The following is a 20,405-nucleotide window of genomic DNA, read 5'->3' on the forward strand; positions in this document are numbered from 1 at the left end:
TGTTGCCATAGGCCAGCCCCCGGTCTGGGCCCAGATCCTAACCCCATCATGCTGATCCTGGGGGGCTTTTCTCATTTCCAGAACTCTCTTGGCCTCTGCCTACACCCCTCTTATGTCTCCAGGGTCTTTTTGTCATGTCATAATCCTCTTTGAGGTGGGGGGATTTCCACTGTGTCCCTAGGTGATGTTAGAGGCATTGTGGGCTCTGGGCTCAGGCTGAGCATCTGTGCTCTTCCGTGCCCCATCTCAGGGCTTGAGCTCAGCCTGCCTAGCATTCTCCCCAGGCACCTCTAGGGGTGACTAAGCCAAGTGAGCCCAAGACCCAACAAGTAGCCAGCACCCATTGCTTCATAGGGGTTTGTGTCAGGAATGCATAGAGGACCAGATAAGGTCAAAGGGAGTTAGTCGTGGTGCTAGGGCCAGGGAACAGGGTGAGTAGATGTAGGACCTCTGAAGGGTCACCCTCCATAGCTGGGCCCCTCTGCTTAGGGGCTGTGTGTAGGATTGGGCCTCAGGGCAGAGTCAGAGCTCCAGTCTCAGCAATCTCAAGGCTCTGAGTAACAAGCCTGTGGATCAGGCCTATCCTTAACACACACCAAGGGCCTGCCACCTGCCTGGTCTGGCCTCTGCTGGCACCCAGGGCAGAGATGTGGTATGTAGCCCTGCGGGCAGGAAACCAGGGCAGAATCATTGATATGGCATCTGCCATGGTGGCCTGAGGATACCAGGCTGAGGGCAGGCACTCTGGGGGTACTGTGGGAGTACAGATCCAAGGATCTGCCACATGTGCTAGGGTCTGACATGGGCACAGGGCAGTGTGTGAAGTAAGGGTGCTGAGGCTGCCAGCCCACTTTAGGCTGGCGAGGGCCACAGGCTACCTCCTTGCCCTGTCTTCTGGCTCTGTGATCCTGTGGTTCTGGGTCTTGTGGTTCTCCTAATGGCCCATCCTAGTGGCCAAGCTGCTAGTGGGAGTCTGAGTGTCTGGGCACCTGAGAGGACCAGCAGCAGGAGGGTCAGAGTACCAAGGCTCTTCCCCCTCCTCCAGGGTGAGAGCAGACATAAGTGTGTGGTTATCCTCTTTTCTGCCTCACTCTGTGGGCCAGGGTGGGGCTTCCAGTCTTGCCAAGGAAGAGCCCTGACTCTGGAGGAAGTTCCTGGGAGACACGCCCCTGTCAGCCTCTGACCTGCTGCAGGAATCACCCATGCAGGGCCTGGGATGTTCAGACCTCACTCCTGTGCAGACAGCTGGAGCTGGGGAAAGTAGACTTGGTTTCTGGTGTTCTCGGAACTTTGCCACTGATATCCACGTCATACTTGGATGACCAGTTTGGGGCTGTGGTCTCCAGGAAGGCTACATGCCAGCCCCTGTGTCTGTCTTAATCATGGCTGTGTCTCCAGTCCCCAGCACTGAACCTGACAGAGGGGATTACCCTGAGAGTAGTGGACTGACGGTTGAGTGTTTGTTCCCCACCCAGATCTGGAGGAAGCAGGGCCCTTGGTCTAAGTGCTGGCACACACAGTCCCCATCGGAACAGTCCAGAGCCCTGGGGGCAGGAGGAGGCTTCCACCTGAGGGTCTTTGCTGGCCTTGGACAAGGTGACTTGGGCTGGGGGGTATAAGCAGAGGGGACTGCTTGGCCCCATCCTCCCAGCAGGGCTTCTTTCAGATGCCTCCCCTGGCCCCAGGAGCCTGTGACCTCCCAGCACAGCCCTTACTTGGGAAGAGTGTGGGGAGGATAGTGTCTGAGGCCTGAGGGCTAGGAGGCCAGGGAGGAGCTGGGCACCTAGGAGGCGCTCCCTGTCTGAGGCTACTCCTGGTTTGCATGGGCTCTGGACTGATGGACTCCACACCAACTCCCCCTCTTCTCCAGACTCATGTGCTACCTGTAGCCTCCCCTCCCCTGCAGGTCTCCTCCTTTTCTTGCCAGGTGAAAAAGCTCTCTACAGGGTAAAGAAGAGATCCTTCTTTTTGGTTTATCATTTGAACTCTGAAGGATGGGGAAGTCTGTCATTTGGGGGCAACAAATCTATTAGTCATTTTCTCCTTGTGCCTTTGGGGTCATGCTTTAGAAAACTTTCTCCTGCTTACACTTACAGAAATAGTCATAGAAATACTCTTTGAGTACTTCAGTGTCTTTGTGATTTTCATCGACCCCCTCCCCTCCCATTTCCTTACAGAAAACCGAGTGGCTCTGTCTCAACTGCCAAACTAAGCGGCTACTAGAAGGCAGCCTGGGAGAGCCGACCCCCCTGCCGCTGCCCACCTCACAGCAGCCCCCCTCGGGGGCCCCTCTTCGTGCAGCTGGAGCAGCCCCTCTGAAGCAGAAAGGGCCACAGGGGCTGGGCCAGCCATCGGGCCCCCTGCCTGCCAAGGCCAGTCCCCTGCCCACCAAGGCCAGCCCCCAGGCCAAGCCCCTCAAGGCTTCTGAACCTAGCAGGACCCTGAGCAGTGCCCAGGAAAAGAAGACAGGAATCCCAGCTAAAGCCGAGCCTGGGCCGAAACCACCTCCGGAGACTACCCTGCCCCCTGGGACTCCTAAAGCAAAGACGGGGACCCGGAGGACTGAACCTGCCACGCCTGTCGTCAAGGCTGTTCCAGAAGCCCCCAAGGGTGGGGAGGCAGAGGTCAGTCCCATTCACTTCCCAGGGACCTTAGCTCTCAGGTGGGATGGTCTAGAGAAGGGCTTGGTTCCTGGAGCAGGTCCCTTGGGGCCACAGAGGTGGTAAGGGATGCCTGGATGAGACCCTAGTGGGCCTGGAGCCTATGAGTTATAGGCTGGTCCTATGTCTGGCACTTGGTTGAATGCTTGGGCGGATTTTGCTACCATTAGATCTAATAAAGCTTCTCTTTGAGAATCTAGGGCTGCTTGGGGTTTTTAAGGCCAGAGAAATGGAAGGTGGTGGGCCCTCCCCTGGGAGGTGGAGGACCCCTTCCTCAGGGCCCTGGGATTGACAGAGAGGGCTGGGCTTCTCCAGTGAGCTGTCTGCCATGGGGAGTCAGTGTCTGCTTCTCACCCTGCTGCAGGAGCTGGCAGGCAAGCCTTATTCTCAGGACCTGTCTCGGAGCCCACAGAGCCTCAGTGACACAGGCTATTCGTCCGACGGCATCTCCAGCTCCCAGAGCGAGATCACAGGCGTTGTACAGCAGGAGGTAGAGCAGCTGGACAGCGCAGGGGTAACAGGGCCTCGCCCGCCCAGCCCCTCCGAGCTCCACAAGGTGGGGAGCAGCCTGCGGCCTTCGCTGGAGGCCCAGGGCCCAGCCCCCAGGGGCGAGCAGAGCAAGCCACCCAGGAGCAGTGGTGAGGAGCAGAAACGGAGGCCCCACTCCTTGTCCATCATGCCTGAGGCCTATGACTCCGATGAGGAACTGGAGGATATCTTGGAGGAGGAGGAAGACTCTCTGGAGTGGGGGCGCCAGAGGGAGCAGCAGGACACAGCCGAGTCATCAGATGACTTTGGCAGCCAGTTGAGGCACGACTACGTGGAGGACAGCAGTGAGGGTGGCCTGTCCCCTCTCCCACCCCAGCCCCCAGCCCGGGCAGCAGAACTGACCGACGAGGAGTTCATGCGACGACAGATACTGGAGATGAGCGCCGAAGAAGACAACCTGGAAGAGGATGACGTTGCCCCCTCTGGGCATGGCCTGGCCAAACATGGCACCCAGAAGGGTGGCCCCAGGCCCCGGCCTGAGCCCAGCCAAGACCCAGCAGTGCTGCCCAAGAGACGTCTGCCGCATAACGCCACTACAGGCTACGAGGAGCTGCTCTCTGAGGCAGGCCCAGCCGAGGCCAGCAATGGCACTGGGGCCCTACAGGGGGGTCTCCGCCGCTTCAAGACCATTGAGCTTAATAGCACGGGCAGCTATGGCCATGAGCTGGACCTGGGCCAAGGTCCCGACCCCAGCCTGGAGCGGGAGCCGGAGCTGGAAATGGAGAGCCTGACAGGCTCGCCAGAGGACCGCTCCCGTGGGGAGCACTCCTCCACACTGCCTGCCTCCACACCCAGCTACACTTCGGGCACCTCTCCCACCTCCCTGTCCTCCCTGGAGGAGGACAGCGATAGCAGCCCCAGCCGCCGGCAGCGACTAGAAGAAGCAAAGCAGCAGCGCAAGGCTCGGCACCGCTCACATGGGCCCCTGCTGCCCACCATCGAGGACTCCTCGGAGGAGGAGGAGCTGCGGGAGGAGGAGGAGCTGCTACGGGAGCAGGAGAAGATGCGGGAGGTGGAACAGCAGCGTATCCGCAGCACGGCCCGCAAGACACGGCGAGACAAGGAAGAACTGCGGGCCCAGCGGCGGCGCGAGCGCTCCAAGACCCCCCCGAGCAACCTGTCCCCCATCGAGGATGCCTCCCCGACTGAGGAGCTGAGGCAGGCAGCTGAGATGGAGGAGCTCCATCGCTCCTCCTGCTCCGAGTACTCGCCCTCCCCTTCCCTTGACTCGGAGGCTGAAGCCCTGGATGGTGGCCCCACCCGGCTCTACAAGTCAGGCAGTGAGTACAACCTGCCCACCTTCATGTCCCTCTACTCGCCAACTGAGACGCCCTCAGGCAGCTCCACCACTCCCAGCTCCAGCCGGCCCCTGAAGAGCGCAGAGGAGGCCTATGAGGAGATGATGCGCAAGGCCGAGCTGCTCCAGCGGCAACAGGGCCAGGTGGCAGGTGGCCCCTCTCAGCCCACTGGTACCCGGAGCCAGGGTGCCTTTGAGTACCAGGACACCCCCGACCAGGACTATGGCAGGGCTGCACAGCCTGCCCCTGAGGGCACACCGGCCAGCCTGGGGACAGCCGTGTATGAGGAGATCCTTCAGACATCACAGAGCATTGCCCGCATGCGGCAGGCCTCCTCCCGGGACTTGGCCTTTGCGGAGGACAAGAAGAAGGAGAAGCAGTTTCTGAATGCCGACAGTGCGTACATGGACCCAATGAAGCAAAATGGCGGCCCACTCACCCCTGGTACCAGTCCCACCCAGCTGGCTGCCCCTGTGTCCTTCTCCACCTCCACCTCCTCAGATAGCAGTGGTGGCCGAGTCATTCCTGATGTCCGTGTTACTCAGCATTTTGCAAAGGAGCCTCAGGACCCCCTCAAGCTTCACAGCTCTCCTGCCTCCCCCAGCTCTGCCTCCAAGGAGGTAGGCATATCCTTTTCCCAGGGCCCTGGCACCCCAGCCACCACAGCTGTGGCTCCTTGTCCAGCCAGCCTGTCACGAGGTTATATGACTCCAACCTCCCCAGCAGGCTCTGAGCGTAGCCCTTCACCGTCTGCTGTAGGCCACAGCTATGGACAGAGCCCAGCCACTGCGAACTACGGGTCCCAAACTGAGGAGATACCCCAGGCCCTCAGCGGCGCCACTGCCAGTGGACGGGCTGCCAGAGACAAGCCCCTGAGTGTGAGTGATGGCGAGAGCGGCCCCCACAAGGCCTCCCGGGGATATTCCTACTTCGCAGGCTCCAGCCCACCTCTCTCTCCATCTTCTCCTTCAGAGAGTCCCACATTCTCCCCTGGCAAGCTGGGCCCAAGGGCCACAGCCGAGTTCTCTACACAGACGCCAAGCCCGACCCCTGCCTCGGACATGCCTCGGAGCCCTGGTGCCCCGACCCCAACACCCATGGTGGCTCAGGGCACACAAACGCCACACCGGCCCAGCACACCTCGCCTGGTGTGGCAGCAGCCCTCTCAGGAGGCCCCTTTCATGGTCATCACTCTGGCATCAGATGCCTCCAGCCAGACCAGGATGGTACATGCCAGTGCCTCCACCTCCCCAGTGTGTTCGCCCACTGACACCCAGCCCACCACCCACAGCTATAGCCAGACAACACCTCCGAGTATGTCCCAGCTGCCCCCAGAGCCACCTGGGCCACCTGGCTTCCCGCGGGCACCCAGTGCTGGCGCGGATGGGCCCTTGGCAGTCTATGGCTGGGGCGCCCTCCCTGCTGAGAACATCTCCCTGTGCCGGATCTCCTCTGTCCCTGGAACGTCTAGGGTGGAGCCAGGCCCTAGGCCTCCAGGCAGTGCCGTGGTAGACCTTCGCACAGCTGTCAAGCCTACTCCTATCATCCTTACTGACCAGGGCATGGACCTGACCTCTCTTGCCGTGGAAGCGAGAAAGTACGGCCTTGCCCTGGATCCAATCCCAGGACGGCAGTCGACTGCTGTACAGCCTTTGGTCATCAACCTCAATGCCCAGGAGCAGACCCATGCCTTCCTCAGCACCGCCACCACCGTGAGCATCACCATGGCCTCATCTGTGCTCATGGCTCAGCAAAAGCAGCCTGTGGTCTATGGAGACCCCTTCCAGAGCCGGCTTGACTTTGGTCAGGGTGCGGGTAGCCCTGTGTGCCTGGCCCAGGTCAAGCAGGTAGAGCAGGCCGTCCAGACAGCCCCATACCGAGGCGGGCCCCGTGGAAGACCTAGGGAGACCAAGTTTGCCAGGTATAACCTGCCCAACCAGGTAGCACCTCTGGCCAGAAGGGACGTTTTAATCACTCAGATGGGCAGTGCCCAGAGTGTTGGCCTCAAATCGGGCCCAGTGGCAGAGCCTGGTGCCGAACCCCACCGGGCTGCCCCTGCAGAGCTGCGGTCACACGCTGCTCCAGGTGCCAGGAAGCCACACACAGTGGTGGTGCAGATGGGAGAGGGCACAGCAGGCACTGTGACCACACTGCTCCCAGAGGAACCTGCAGGTGCCCTGGACCTCACTGGGATGAGGCCTGAGAGCCAGATGGCTTGCTGTGACATGGTCTACAAGTTCCCCTTTGGCAGTAGCTGCACAGGCACCTTCCACCCCACCCCCAGCGCTCCTGAGAAGAGTGTGTCAGACGTTGCCCTACCTGGCCAGAGCAGCGGCCCCTTCTACAGTCCCCGGGACCCTGAGCCTCCTGAACCCCCTACCTACCGGGCACAGGGGGTAGTGGGGCCTGGGCCCCACGAGGAGCAGAGGCCCTACCCACAGGGCCTCCATGGCAGGCTATACTCCTCCATGTCTGACACCAATTTGGCAGAGGCTAGCCTCAACTACCATGCCCACAGGATTGGGCAGCTCTTCCAGGGCCCTGGACGAGACTCAGCTGTGGATCTCAGCTCGCTGAAGCATTCCTACAGCCTGGGCTTTGTGGATGGACGCTACCTTGGGCAGGGCTTGCAGTATGGCTCGTACACAGACCTGCGTCATCCCACAGACGTTTTGACTCACCCACTTCCCATGAGGCGCTACAGTTCAGTGTCAAACATCTACTCAGACCACAGGTATGGCCCACGGGGAGATGCAGCTGGCTTCCAGGAGGCCAGTCTGGCCCAGTACAGTGCCACCACTGCCCGTGAGATCAGCCGTATGTGTGCTGCCCTCAACTCCATGGACCAGTATGGAGGGCGGCATGGCAGTGGTGGTGGTGGCCCTGACCTCATGCAGTATCAGCCCCAGCCCGGGCCTGGGCTCAGCGCTCCCCAGGGTCTGGCTCCCCTCAGACCTGGCCTCCTTGGGAACCCCACCTTCCCAGAGGGCCACCCAAGTCCTGGGAACCTGGCCCAGTACAGGCCTACGGTAGGCCAGGGAACAGCAGTCAGACAGCTGTTGCCATCCACAGCCACCGTGCGTGCAGCCGACGGCATGATCTACTCGACTATCAACACTCCAATTGCTGCAACACTGCCCATAACCACCCAGCCCGCCTCAGTACTGCGGCCCATGGTGCGCCGTGGCATGTACAGGCCTTACGTGTCGGGTGGGGTCACAGCTGTGCCGCTCACCAGCCTGACACGCATGCCCGTGATTGCCCCCCGGATACCTCTTGGGCCCACAGGGCTGTACCGATATCCTGCACCAAGTAGATTCCCCGCTGCTTCCAGCATTCCACCTGCTGAGGGTCCTGTGTACCTGGGGAAACCTGCTGCTGCTAAGGCCCCAGGGGCTGGGGGCCCACCAAGGCCAGAGCTGCCAACAGGGGCAGCTCGGGAAGAGCCTCTTTCCACAGCCACCCCTGCTGCCGCCAAAGAGGCTGTAGCAGCCCCACCCCCAGCCCCAGCCCCTCTGGCCAGCCAGAAGCCGCAGGTAGATGCTGCTCCCGGGGGCGGCAGCGGGGCCCTCAGCCGGCCAGGGCTGGAGAAGGAGGAAGCTGCGCAGGAGGAGCGACAGCGGAAACAGCAGGAGCAGCTGCTGCAGCTGGAGCGGGAGCGGGTGGAGTTGGAGAAGCTGCGACAACTGCGGCTGCAGGAGGAGCTGGAGCGGGAGCGGGTGGAGCTGCAGCGGCACCGTGAGGAAGAGCAGCTCCTGGTGCAGCGGGAGCTGCAGGAGCTGCAGACCATTAAGCACCATGTGCTGCAGCAGCAACAGGAGGAACGGCAGGCCCAGTTCGCCCTGCAGAGGGAGCAGCTGGCACAGCAGCGTCTGCAGCTGGAGCAGATCCAGCAGCTGCAGCAGCAGCTGCAGCAGCAGCTAGAGGAACAGAAGCAGCGGCAGAAGACCCCCTTCCCCGTGGCCTGCGAGGCACCTGGCCGAGGGCCTGCCCCAGCTGCCACGGAGCTGGCTCAGAATGGCCAGTACTGGCCACCCCTGACCCACACAGCCTTCATCGCCGTGGCGGGGCCGGAGGGGCCTGGGCAGCCTCGGGAGCCCGGGCTGCATCGGGGCCTCCCTAGCTCTGCCTCGGACATGTCACTGCAGACAGAGGAGCCGTGGGAGGCAGGCCGCAGCGGCCTCAAGAAGCGGCACTCTATGCCTCGCCTGCGGGACGCCTGCGAGCCAGAGTCAGGGCCCGAGCCCTGCGCGGTCAGGAGGATTGCAGACAGCAGCGTGCAGACAGACGAGGAGGATGGGGAGGGCCGCTACCTCCTGAGCCGGCGGCGCCGGGTGCGGCGGAGTGCGGACTGCAGCGTGCAGACTGATGACGAGGACAGTGCCGAGTGGGAGCAGCCGGTGCGCCGCCGCCGGTCCCGGCTTTCCCGCCACTCAGATTCCGGCTCCGACAGCAAGCATGATGCTGCCGCCTCATCGTCCCCTGCAACCGCTGCTGCGAGGGCCACGAGCAGCGTGGGCATCCAGACCATCAGTGACTGCTCTGTGCAGACGGAGCCTGACCAGCTGCCCAGAGTCTCTCCAGCCATCCACATCACAGCCGCTACTGACCCCAAGGTGGAGATCGTCAGGTACATCTCGGCGCCAGAGAAGACTGGACGCGGGGAGAGCCTGGCCTGCCAGACGGAGCCCGAGGGGCAGGCCCAGGGTGTGGTTGGGCCGCAGCTTGTAGGGCCAACTGCCATCAGCCCTTACCTGCCTGGCATCCAGATCGTCACCCCAGGGCCCCTCGGCAGATTCGAAAAAAAGAAGCCAGATCCCCTGGAGATTGGATACCAGGCCCAGCTGCCCCCGGAGTCCCTGTCACAGCTCGTGAGCCGCCAGCCTCCCAAGTCCCCCCAGGTCCTCTACTCACCGGTCTCACCCCTGTCCCCACACCGGCTCCTGGACACCTCCTTTGCTTCCAGTGAGAGGCTGAACAAGGCTCACGTGAGTCCCCAGAAGCACTTCACGGCTGACAGCGCTCTCCGCCAACAGACGCTGCCTCGCCCCATGAAGACCCTGCAGCGGTCCTTGTCTGACCCTAAGCCCCTCAGCCCCACCGCCGAGGAGTCTACCAAAGAGAGGTTCTCCCTCTACCAGCACCAGGGGGGACTGGGTAGCCAGGTATGGGCACAGGGGCTGGTCCAGGGTGGGACAGGGGTCTCTGTCTAGCCTGGGGGCCCCACAGGGAGGGGTTTCTCCTGGGGTGGGGGTGGAGTCACCTCCAGCTCCAGAGGCCCAGAGGAAGGAGTTGAGGATGAGGACTGGATCTTCCTTGATGCACACCTGGTGGAGCCAGCAGCCTGGCAAGGACATCTGGGCAAATACAGACTCACACACTGGCCCCCACAGCCACCCATCCAGACACTGCTAGAAACTTCAGCCTCTCCTCAGCACTGCCTCTTCACAGCCCATATCTGGTCCAGTCCCTACCGTGTCCCCCCGCCAGTCTGGGCCTCTCCCATTCCAAACCTCTACCGTGGATGTTTCCTTAGAAAATCAGTAACATAGACCTGGCTGGGCTGCTCCCTACTCCCCATCCCTGGCCTGGCTTCCATGGCCCCACAGGAAGTCCAAGCCCCTTGGCCTAGCATTCAAGGTCCATCCCAGTGAGCTGCAGCATCTCTCGGTCTCATCTTGTCCCCTGTCACTATCTGGCCCTCAGTAAATCTGCTCCCTGTCTGCTCCCCTAGGCAGGGAACCCTGGAACATCAATGTGCCCTTGCCTGTGGCTTTAGTTGCCAACGATATCCTGGGACTGGGCGAGGTGGCCTGCTGTGGGCTGCCATGCAAGGGAAGATAGGAGTTGCAGGGGCCTTCTGCCAAGGATTTTGAGTGCCAGGCTAAAGAGCACGGGCTTTTCTTGTAGGCCCTTGGAGCTTCTGGAGGTTTGGGGCAGGTGAGACAGGCAAGATGGGTATTTTAGAAAGCTTCCTGGGCAGAATGTGGGTAGATAGGCTGAAGGGAAAGACTGCACAGTGGCCCTGGGGAAAGGGGTAGGAACCAGGTATGTTTTCTGGACGTGATGCAGAGAGGAGAGGGTGAGGCCTCAAGGTGGGGTGGTGGAGGTGATGAGCTTGGGTAATGGAGAGCCCTGGGGTGTGCAGTCCAGAGAGCGTGGGGGTGGGATCAGGAGTCTAGGCTGGCAGGGAGTGCAGGCCAGAGAGGCAGGCCAGCCTGGCTCCAGGCCAGGGTGGGCACAGAAGTTCCATGGGCCGGCAGTATGGTGCCATGCCATGATGAGCCCTCAAGGTGTGCAGCCAAAATAACAAAAGATGAACAATAGAATGAGGAGTTGAAAAAGCGAAATGTATTGTTAAAGGCCCACCCATTGTTCTGAGGCTCTGAGACACACTATCATTTTCTTTGTGACAGATGGTGAGTGTGGGTGGGAGGTTTTTACGTAGTTTCTTGGCAAGGTAAAACGCAAGAAGCCCAATGTCCGGGCCTAGTGTATTTTGGGGATTTGGGTGGTCCATAAAAGCCCAGAGTCCCAGGGCACTCTGGGAAGGCTAGGAACTAGAGACAAAGGACCCAAGGTAGACCTTCCATCACCATCAAGTGATGTGGACCTTCAGGTAATGTGAACGGCAGGTGAGGAGAACTGCAGAGAGGGCAGGGTTAGGGAGTCTGGACCAGGAAGCAACACAGCCAGAGACAGGTTGGAGAGGCCCTGCAGTGTAGCTGGTAGTCTCAGAGAGTGGTGGGCCAACAGGGATGTGGAGGGAGCTGGGGGCCAGGCCAAGAGCACAGTCCAGAGAGTTTGGCAGAGGGTGGTGTAGGGCAGCTGGGAGAAGAGGGTGGACCAGGCGGCTGAGCTGCATGTCACTTAAAACAGCTGTAGGACGGGGCAGGAAAAGACCCAGAGCCTGCAGTAACTGACAGTCAGCCTGTGCCCCTTCTCATGATCCTCTGGGGATCCTGGTGGGCACCCAGGGACCACTCCATTCCTGTCCATGGCCCTCTATTGCCCTGGTCCCCACCAGCTTCTAGACCTGAAACCAGAGCCAGACTGTACTGTCCTCACCTCAGGACACTCAGTGGGAGAGAGAGGGTGGCAAGCCCACTGGACATGGGCAGGGTCCTCAGGGCCACTGTATGCTAGAAGTTCTCAGAGGCAGGCTAGTCCTAGAGACCAGCACAGAGGGGCATCTGCTCCACCCCTCCCCTGCTGCCTGGAGTGCTGGGAGAGAGAAGGCCTGTAAAACGGTCACAGGCCAGTGATGATGTCTACTGGGGGCGGGGGGGGAGGGGGCGGCGGGCGGGGAGGCAGTCCTCAAGGCTGCCTGGTGAATCAGAGCACCAACTATATGGAGCCCAGCCTCTGCCCCAACCCAGGCCAGGGCTCTTCTACCTTTGCCCCACCAAGTCACCCACACCTTGGGTCTCAGTGCTGCCCGCCCTTCCCTCTGTCTCAGGTGTCGGCGCTGCCACCCAACGGCCTGGTCCGCAAGGTGAAGCGGACACTGCCCAGCCCCCCTCCAGAGGAGGCTCACCTGCCCCTGGCTGGCCAGGCCCCCCCACAGCTGTATGCGGCCAGCCTGCTGCAGCATGGGCTGGCGGGGCCCACCGCTGTCCCTGCCACCAAGGCCAGCCTGCTCCGGGAGCTGGACCGGGACCTGCGGCTGGTGGAGCATGAGTCCACCAAGCTGCGCAAGAAGCAAGCGGAGCTGGACGAGGAGGAGAAGGAGATCGACGCCAAGCTCAAGTACCTGGAGCTGGGTATCACACAACGTAAAGAGTCTTTGGCCAAAGACCGGGGTGGCCGTGACTACCCGCCCTTGCGTGGTCTCGGTGAGCATCGTGACTACTTATCAGACAGCGAGCTCAACCAGCTGCGGCTCCAGGGCTGTGCCACTCCTGCCGGCCAGTATGCTGACTTCCCTGTCACTGCCGCTGCTCCTGCCACCCCCTCTGGCCCTACTGCCTTCCAACAGCCCCGATTCCCACCTCCAGCCCCACAGTACACTGCAGGCAGTGGTGGGCCAACTCAGAACGGATTCCCAGCCCATCAACCACCCACCTACCCTGGCCCCGGCACATACCCAGCACCTGCCTTTCCTCCTGGCACCAGTTACCCAGCTGAGCCTAGCCTGCCAAGCCAGCAGGCTTTCCGTCCCACAGGCCACTATACAGCCCAAACACCCATGCCAACCACACAGAGCACTCTTTTCCCAGTCCCAGCTGACAGCCGTGCCCCCCACCAGAAGCCACGCCAGACGTCACTAGCCGACTTGGAACAGAAGGTGCCCACTAACTATGAGGTGATTGCCAGCCCAGTTGTGGCCATGTCTTCAGCCCCACCTGAAACCAGCTATAGTGGCCCAGCAGTAAGCAGCAGCTATGATCAAGGCAAGGCTGCTGAGCTGCCCCGGGCCGGGGACCGTAGTGGTGTGAGCCTGAGCTCAGCCTCCACCTACCCCTCTGACTCCCACTACACCAGCCTGGAGCAGAATGTCCCTCGGAACTATGTGATGATTGATGACATCAGTGAGCTGACCAAGGATAGTATCTCCACTACCCCTGATAGCCAGCGACTAGAGCCCCTGGGGCCAAGCAGCAGCGGGCGTCCAGGGAAAGAGCCGGGAGAACCCAGCATCCTTGAGGGGACTGCATTGCCCTGCTGCTACACCAGAGGAGAGGAGGAATCTGAAGAGGACTCTTATGATCCCCGTGGGAAGAGTGGCCATCACCGGAATCTGGAGAGCAATGGCCGACCAGCCAGTGCCCACTACTACAGTGACAGCGACTACAGACATGGAACTCGAGCAGAGAAGTATGGTCCAGGTCCCATGGGGCCTAAGCATCCCTCCAAGAGCCTGGCACCAGCTGCTATCTCCTCAAAACGTAGCAAGCACCGGAAGCAGGGCATGGAGCAAAAGATCTCCAAATTCTCACCTATCGAAGAGGCCAAGGATGTGGAGTCTGACCTGGCCTCCTACCCCTCCCCTGCAGTCAGCAGCAGCCTAGCCTCTCGGGGCAGGAAGTTCCAGGATGAAATCACCTATGGGCTCAAGAAGAATGTGTATGAGCAGCAGAGGTACTATGGGGTGTCCAGTCGGGACCCAGTGGAGGAAGATGACCGCATGTATGGAGGGAGTGGCCGGTCCCGGGTGGCATCTGCATATAGTGGGGAGAAACTGTCCGGCCATGACTTCAGCAGCCGGGGCAAGGGATATGAACGGGAACGGGAAGCCATGGAGAGACTCCAAAAAGCGGGCCCCAAGCCCTCGTCCCTGAGCATGGCCCATGGCCGGTCCCGGCCCCCCATGCGGAGCCAGGCCTCTGAAGAGGAGAGCCCCGTCAGCCCCTTGGGGCGGCCCCGCCCTGCCGGCGGCACCCTCCCTCCTGGGGACACCTGCCCACAGTTCTGCTCCAGCCACTCCATGCCTGACGTCCAGGAGCACGTCAAGGATGGGCCTCGGGCCCACACATATAAGCGTGAGGAGGGCTACATCCTGGATGACTCCCACTGCGTAGTTTCCGACAGCGAAGGTAATGGCAGCCAGGGGTGATTTCTGCAGCCGCTCAGCACCCGGGGGGCCTGCCCGCCCATGGGGCCCTGGGCCCTGAGATGTCCCAGGGGGGCCTGGCTTGGCGCCTCATCCAGTGGGCTGCTCCACCTGCGCCCTGGCCCTGGTTGTGGGGGGGACGGGCTGGGGGCCTAGTGTTAATTGCTTGTGGCTGTGGTGCCCACTCTCTGGTTTCCTTGCATGGCTTCAGCTGGGCCTCCCCCTGCGGCCAGCCCAGGGGTTGATGGTGTTCTGTTTTTGGTCTCTGAAGCGTATCACCTGGGCCAGGAGGAGACAGACTGGTTTGATAAGCCCCGGGATGCCCGCTCTGACCGGTTCAGGCACCACGGGGGCCATGCAGTCTCCTCCTCCTCCCAGAAGCGAGGCCCTGCCAGGCACAGCTACCACGACTACGATGAGCCCCCCGAGGAGGGCCTGTGGCCACATGATGAGGGTGGCCCGAGCCGCCACACCTCAGCCAAGGAACACCGGCACCACAGTGACCACGGGCGGCACTCAGGCCGCCACACTGGTGAGGAGCCGGGCCGGCGTGCTGCCAAACCACACACTCGGGACCTGGGCCGCCATGAGGCCCGGCCTCACCCTCAGCCCAGCCCTGCCCCGGCCATGCAGAAGAAGGGTCAGCCTGGGTACCCCAGCTCCGCTGAATATTCACAGCCATCCCGTGCTCCGTCAGCATACCATCATGCCTCTGACAGCAAGAAGGGCTCCCGGCAGGCCCACTCGGGGCCCACTGCACCACAGCCAAAGCCAGAACCCCAGCTGCAGTCACAAGGTCGGCAGGCAGCTCCTGGGCCACAGCAATCACAGCCGCCACCATCAAGGCAGACACCCTCGGCAACAGCATCACGCCAGCCACAGACGCAGCAGCAGCAGCAGCAGCAGCAGCAGCAGCAGCAGCAGCAGCTACAGCCCCCTCAGCAGGCCCCAGCGCAGGCTCGGCTGCAGCAACAGGGCCAGCAAGCTACCCGGGGCCCAGCCTCTGCTGCCAGCCAGCCAGCAGGGAAGGCTCAGCCAGGCCCCCCAACAGTCACAGGCTCCCAGCCAGCAGGACCGGTAAGTAGGGCTCCAGTGCATGGATCCTACCCAGGGTGTATACTGCGGCCGCAGCTTGGACGTGCCCTTGGTTCCAGGCTGGGCAAGGGCAGAATCCACGGACAGTATCTGAGCTATGGGTTCTGTGTTGCAGCCACGGGCAGAGCAGGCAAATGGCTCTAAAGGGACAGCTAAAGCACCCCAACAGGGGAGGCCTCCTCAGGCCCAGCCACCACCAGGACCTGGACCTGCAGGTGAGCCTGTATTTTGGTGCCCTCGGCCACGGCCCAGAATTCCTGGTCTGCCCTCTCCCTACACCCATGGGCATCCTGAGCTCCCCTGCACTGCCACCCGCACTGCTCCCTGCGAAGGTGCCCAGGGGGCTGCAGACCTTTGCAGTAGGAAACAAGCTTGGGGTTAGAATGAGCCAGTTGGGGTCACCAGCACTGGGGACTTTGGGCCCAGGCAGCTCTGGTCAGGGAACCTGAGTACAGGGCCAGGACCACAGCTTCTTACTGTCTCTTTCCTTCCCCTTCTCTCCTCCCATCTGTCTTTCCATCCTCCTCTTCTCCTTCCTTGCTTTCCTCAACTTCCCTTTTTCTGCCTGCTCCAACCCCTTTCCTTCATGTTCTCTCTCCTCTCTCTCTCTCTCTCTCTTCATTTCTCTCTCCTCCCCCTCACTCTCCAACCTCACAACTGCCTGTATTCAGATTCCCTCAGGGCTGCTCTCCCACTCAAGCCTGTCTCCTGATGGTGGTTTCTTTCCCCCTAGGCATGAAGGCCGGAGCCAGGCCTGGAGGGACCCCAGGGGCTCCTGCCGGCCAGCCAGGCGCCGATGGTGAGAGTGTGCTCTCCAAAATCCTCCCTGGTGGGGCAGCAGAGCAGGCTGGCAAGCTGACAGAAGGTAGGCACTGCCTGCAGCCAGGTCCATGGTGGGCGGCAGCTCCAGGGCCCTACTCTGGCAGAGGTTACGTCTGGGAAATGATTCCAGGCTTGGTCAGCCAGACATAGGCCAGCCTGAACATCCACCTGCTGCTGCCCAGTGGCTCTCTGGGTGGTCCTTGCCCCTTGGGGTGGGCTTGGCTTCACTGTGCCAAATGGCCCCAGCTAGGAAGGAGTCTAGTCCAATTTCCTGATGCCTCTCTTTTTCTTTGTCACAGCTGTCTCTGCTTTTGGCAAAAAGTTCTCCTCATTCTGGTGACCATGCCCTGCAGGGTAAGTATGGGCTGCCTGTACCCAGCCTCCCTTTGCATGGGGGGTCCTGAGGAGTCCTCTAGGAGGAGTCTGGTCTTTAGCAGTGGTGATGTGGCCAGAGCTGCAGTATTCTCTCCTGTGAGTGTGGGAGGAGGAAGAGGAAAAGGAGGAACCCAATGCATAGAGGCCTTAATGTGGGGCCAACTCCACAGGGGTCCTGGGAAAGGGAAGCTAGGGCCAACACTCCCTTGTCCTTCTCCACCACCCCTACCACCCCTCCCGGGGCTCTCACAACTTTGAACTGGCTTTAGTTTGTAGGTAGGGCCCCCTGGGATACAGCTCCTCCTCAACCTTTCTCTGTAAATGCTCCACAGGCTCTTGAAGAGACGAAAGGAGATGATATCATTGCTGTGGAAAAATCTCTGGAGTCAGAGGCCTGGGCACAGCTCTGGACTCTGCGTATAACAGTGAGTGTCAGGTCCAGGGTAGGGCGGGGCAGAGGAAGGGGTGAAGGTCCAAGGCCTGGCTGACCAGACCCATGTAGCTCCTACAAATGTGAGCTGGGAGGAGGCTGGTAGACTTCCTTCAGCTGTGATGGGCCTCGCAGCTACCCGAGGGCCAGAGACCACCAAGCTGGCTGAGATGACTCAGGCAGTAACCTCAGGGAAGGACCCAGCAAAGCCAACCGTCTCCCACAACTTCGGGTCTGTGTTCTGGGCACTGATTCCAAAGCCCTTTCCCTGAGGCCTCGTGCTGGTGACTTTGCTCCAGACAGTCTGGTGAGGCCTGAGTCCCCAATGCTGCAGACCGGAGTAGCCATGAGCATGAACTTAAAACACTGTTGGCTTTCACAGGCTGAGCTCATGACCTGCAATATGGAAGAGCAAAATGAGAAGTGAGGCAGACAGGAAGAGGACAGAGAGGAGAGGGAGGTCACTGGACAGGCAGTCTCAGCCCCTAGCCAGGTCAGCCCAGGGAGAGAGTGGAAGGGCCTCTGCGCAGGGGCCATGGCTCTGCCTGGGCTGCAGTGGCCAACACGGGATGAGAGGCCTTCTCCTGGAACCCTCTCTGGTCCCAGCCCAGCCTCTGTGGCAGAGGAGGAGGTAGCGCATCATCCAGGATGGCAGGGAGGGTAGCCTGGCTAGTGGCGCTGCTCCGTGCACGGCCAAGGGCCACCTTCTACCATTCCATAACCCTGGGGCCTTCTCCCTCCCCTTCCTTTGCCACCTCTCAGGTTGAGTTTAGAGGGTTGTGTACTTCTCGTGGTGAGCAGGCAGGTGTGTGGCAGGGCCAGAGAGTCAGCGAACAAATCACAAGGGAGCCCAGGCCAGGGCTGCTTGTAGGAAGGAGCTGGGTGTAGTGGCAGAAGGGCTGCCTGTCTCTGGAGGAACAGTGGGGGCCCTAGAAACGTCCGGTCTCTCATCCACTTAGCCGTTTATTCCACAAATGTTTGTCAAGTCCTAGGCAGGTGCCAGGCCCTGTTCCAGGTGCGAGGGATACAGCAGGAGATAAAACCAGGTCCCTGCCCTCCAAAGTGGACAGTCCATTTATGGGGGACAGAGAAAAAATAAGTTAAAAAAAACACTAAAGGTTAAAAGGTAATTTCTGAAGGTGGTAAGTGTTATGAAGCCAGTGAAGCAGGGTTGTGGGGCAGGGGGTCTGCTCTAAAGAAAGTAGTCAGTGTGAGGTAAGGCTTGAGGCGGGACGATGTTGGGATGGGACAGGTGGGCCTTCAGGCCAGACAAACGGCCGGCAGAGCCAGAGCCACAGCAAGGGGAGAGATGGTCAGGGTGAAGTCTGAGGGGGTGAGAGCCAGCTCGGGTGGGCTTTGTAGGCCAAAGTAAAGAGCCTGGAATTTGTTTTAATTACAGTAGCCACAGTGCAGCACCCCCAGCATTCTTCCTGCCTTCACCCCACTATAGCGGGCTCCCTGCTGCTTTCCCGCCCAGCCGGATGTTTCCTTGAGTTGCCCTGGAACAGATGTGAAATCAGAAATTGTGCTGAAGGGAAGGAAGGGCAGCCCATGGGCTGGGTTCACGGCAGAACCTACCTTGGGTTTAGGGCTAGGGCTGTGTCACTGAGGAGCAAAAGGAACCATGGGCGTGGTTCTATTCTGTGTCCTGCCACACAGCCTGGGTGGGCCAGTGACACCACTAACTTTGTAGTTAAAGGAATCTCCCTCAGGTTCTGGTATCTGGCTAATGACTGGGCCACACGGCCAGCACTTCTCTGAGTGCCCATCTCCTGGTGTCTTCTATGGCCATTTCAGAAGCGGGCTGGGAGAGGTGGGCCATTTTAAACAAAATCCCATCTCCCTCACGCTCAAGCAACTTATGTTATATTCAAGAAATGTCCCTTCCTGGCCACCTGGATACGCCTTGCTTCCTGTCCTTGTCTTTGTGACCTCAAAATTGCCCAAGCACCCATCTCCCCAAGACTCAATGGGTAGGGACCCCCTGGGTGAGGAAAAGTTGGTCCATCAGCACATGGGCAGATCACCAAGAGGAGGGCAGGGATGGAAAGCAGCTGTCCACAGCTCTTGACAAAATCCTTCTTTCTTTCCTTCTTTCCCCCTTCCTCTTTTTCTCCTCTAAGCATCTGCAATCTGGCAAACCCTTGGCCCAAAGACTCACACGAGGTGGGACGTGGCAGGCAGGCCTCCGTTGAGAACGGGATGTTTTCTAACAGCAGCTGTCTGGGTGAAGCATCTGCTGGACACGTTGAGACCACTGGCCCCGGGGGACCCGTGATTGTCTTTCCAGAGACACTGCTCTCCTCAGGGCGCCACCTTCAAGGAATAGCCTTCGCTGGGAGGGAGGAGCCCTCTCCGGACACCCTGCCACCTCGGCAGTCCTGCTGCTCTTCCCACAGCCGCCTTTCTGCGGCCCGGCCAGCCAGGCTTCCTATGCGTTATACACAGAGTTTGGGCACAGGCTGCCTCTTTTTGACGGACACTGCCCTCCCTCCACGATGCCAGAAGTTTTTCCACAGCCTTGGAGAGGGGCTTTGACTGAGGGCTGGGGGCCCCGGGCTCCGTTTCCTTCACATTCCAGCTGGCCCGGATCCCTCTGTGGCCACAGGGCCCTGCTCCCCTCACCCTGCCCTCTGGGTGACATCGGAGCAGACTTCCATGTGGCCAGCATGGGGTTGGGAGAACTTTACAAATATTAGGACCTAACACTGTCTCATCGCTGAAATAAGAGGCCATAGCACCGAAAAGCAGCGTGGGCACTGGCTGAGGCTTCTCCCAGCCCATGGGTGGCAGCATGCTAGCACGCCTGCCACCATCTCAAAGCCATCCGCCCCCCCCCCCGCCCCCCCCCGAACTCCCCAGCCATTGTGAGCATCCCAGCGACACCGCCATCATCTTGAGCAGCCAGCTCCTTGTTCATACACCTGGGGATTTCTTTTGATTTCAAGAACAGCCTTAATCATTTCAGTTTGATTTACGTGTATACCTCATAAGCAGTTTTCTTTTGTTTCTCTTTCTCCCCCTTCTTTTTCTTTGCTCGCCTCCTTGCCTCTCCCCTCCACCACCACCTGTGACCGATGGTTTGGTTTCCTCTCTGCTCTGCCCCTGATCAGCACAGGGAGAATGTTGACTCAGAAGCAATAGGGGGCAGCAGGCCACCAAGAGCACAACCCCAGGGCGAGGTCTAGGAAGGCCCCTCAGCCCGCCTCTGTTTACTGTGCAATCCAGTCCTTCTTAAGCCATCACCAGTGGGCATGCTCAGAGCAGAGGGGCCAGGGCTTCTGCCATGCGAGGGCAGGGCCCAGAGCCCTGTGCTGGGGAGTATGGCACCGTCCACCCACCTGGCATACTGGGCGGCATTCCTCCCCAAGGCCCTTACCTTGGGGGCCTCCCTTCCTCTTGGGCACCCCCACCAGTCTCATCTCTAACGTTCTATGCAATGAAATATAAACCCTCAAAGACAACTGTTAATATTTAATAAATTCCATGTTATGTATAAGGAGTTAATTGCAAACATGCAATTGAGAAACTGGATAGATAAGCTCATATCAAACACCGCCCCCCCCCCCCCGCCCCCTGCTCCCACTGTGTGTGTGAAATTCTCAGTCTGTGGCATGTTTGAC

At 60.3% G+C, this 20,405-nt stretch overlaps 1 protein-coding gene across 1 annotated transcript in view; it reads left to right on the forward strand.

Moving 5' to 3' along the window:
• BSN (bassoon presynaptic cytomatrix protein) overlaps positions 1-19,754 on the forward strand; it is a 91,977-nt gene extending 72,223 nt beyond the window's left edge. Inside the window, exons 4-12 of the mRNA XM_030296066.1 lie at positions 2,178-2,624; positions 3,025-9,672; positions 11,967-14,043; positions 14,332-15,137; positions 15,271-15,370; positions 15,889-16,020; positions 16,277-16,331; positions 16,685-16,777; positions 18,906-19,754. Of these exons, the coding sequence (XP_030151926.1) occupies positions 2,178-2,624; positions 3,025-9,672; positions 11,967-14,043; positions 14,332-15,137; positions 15,271-15,370; positions 15,889-16,020; positions 16,277-16,317 (10,251 nt within the window). The 3' untranslated portion in view covers positions 16,318-16,331; positions 16,685-16,777; positions 18,906-19,754. The remainder of the gene's footprint in view (positions 1-2,177; positions 2,625-3,024; positions 9,673-11,966; positions 14,044-14,331; positions 15,138-15,270; positions 15,371-15,888; positions 16,021-16,276; positions 16,332-16,684; positions 16,778-18,905) is intronic.
• Positions 19,755-20,405: the final 651 nt, after the last annotated feature.

The sequence above is a fragment of the Lynx canadensis genome, chromosome A2, assembly GCF_007474595.2.
Source record: "Lynx canadensis isolate LIC74 chromosome A2, mLynCan4.pri.v2, whole genome shotgun sequence".
NCBI classification, from domain to species: Eukaryota; Metazoa; Chordata; class Mammalia; order Carnivora; family Felidae; genus Lynx; species Lynx canadensis.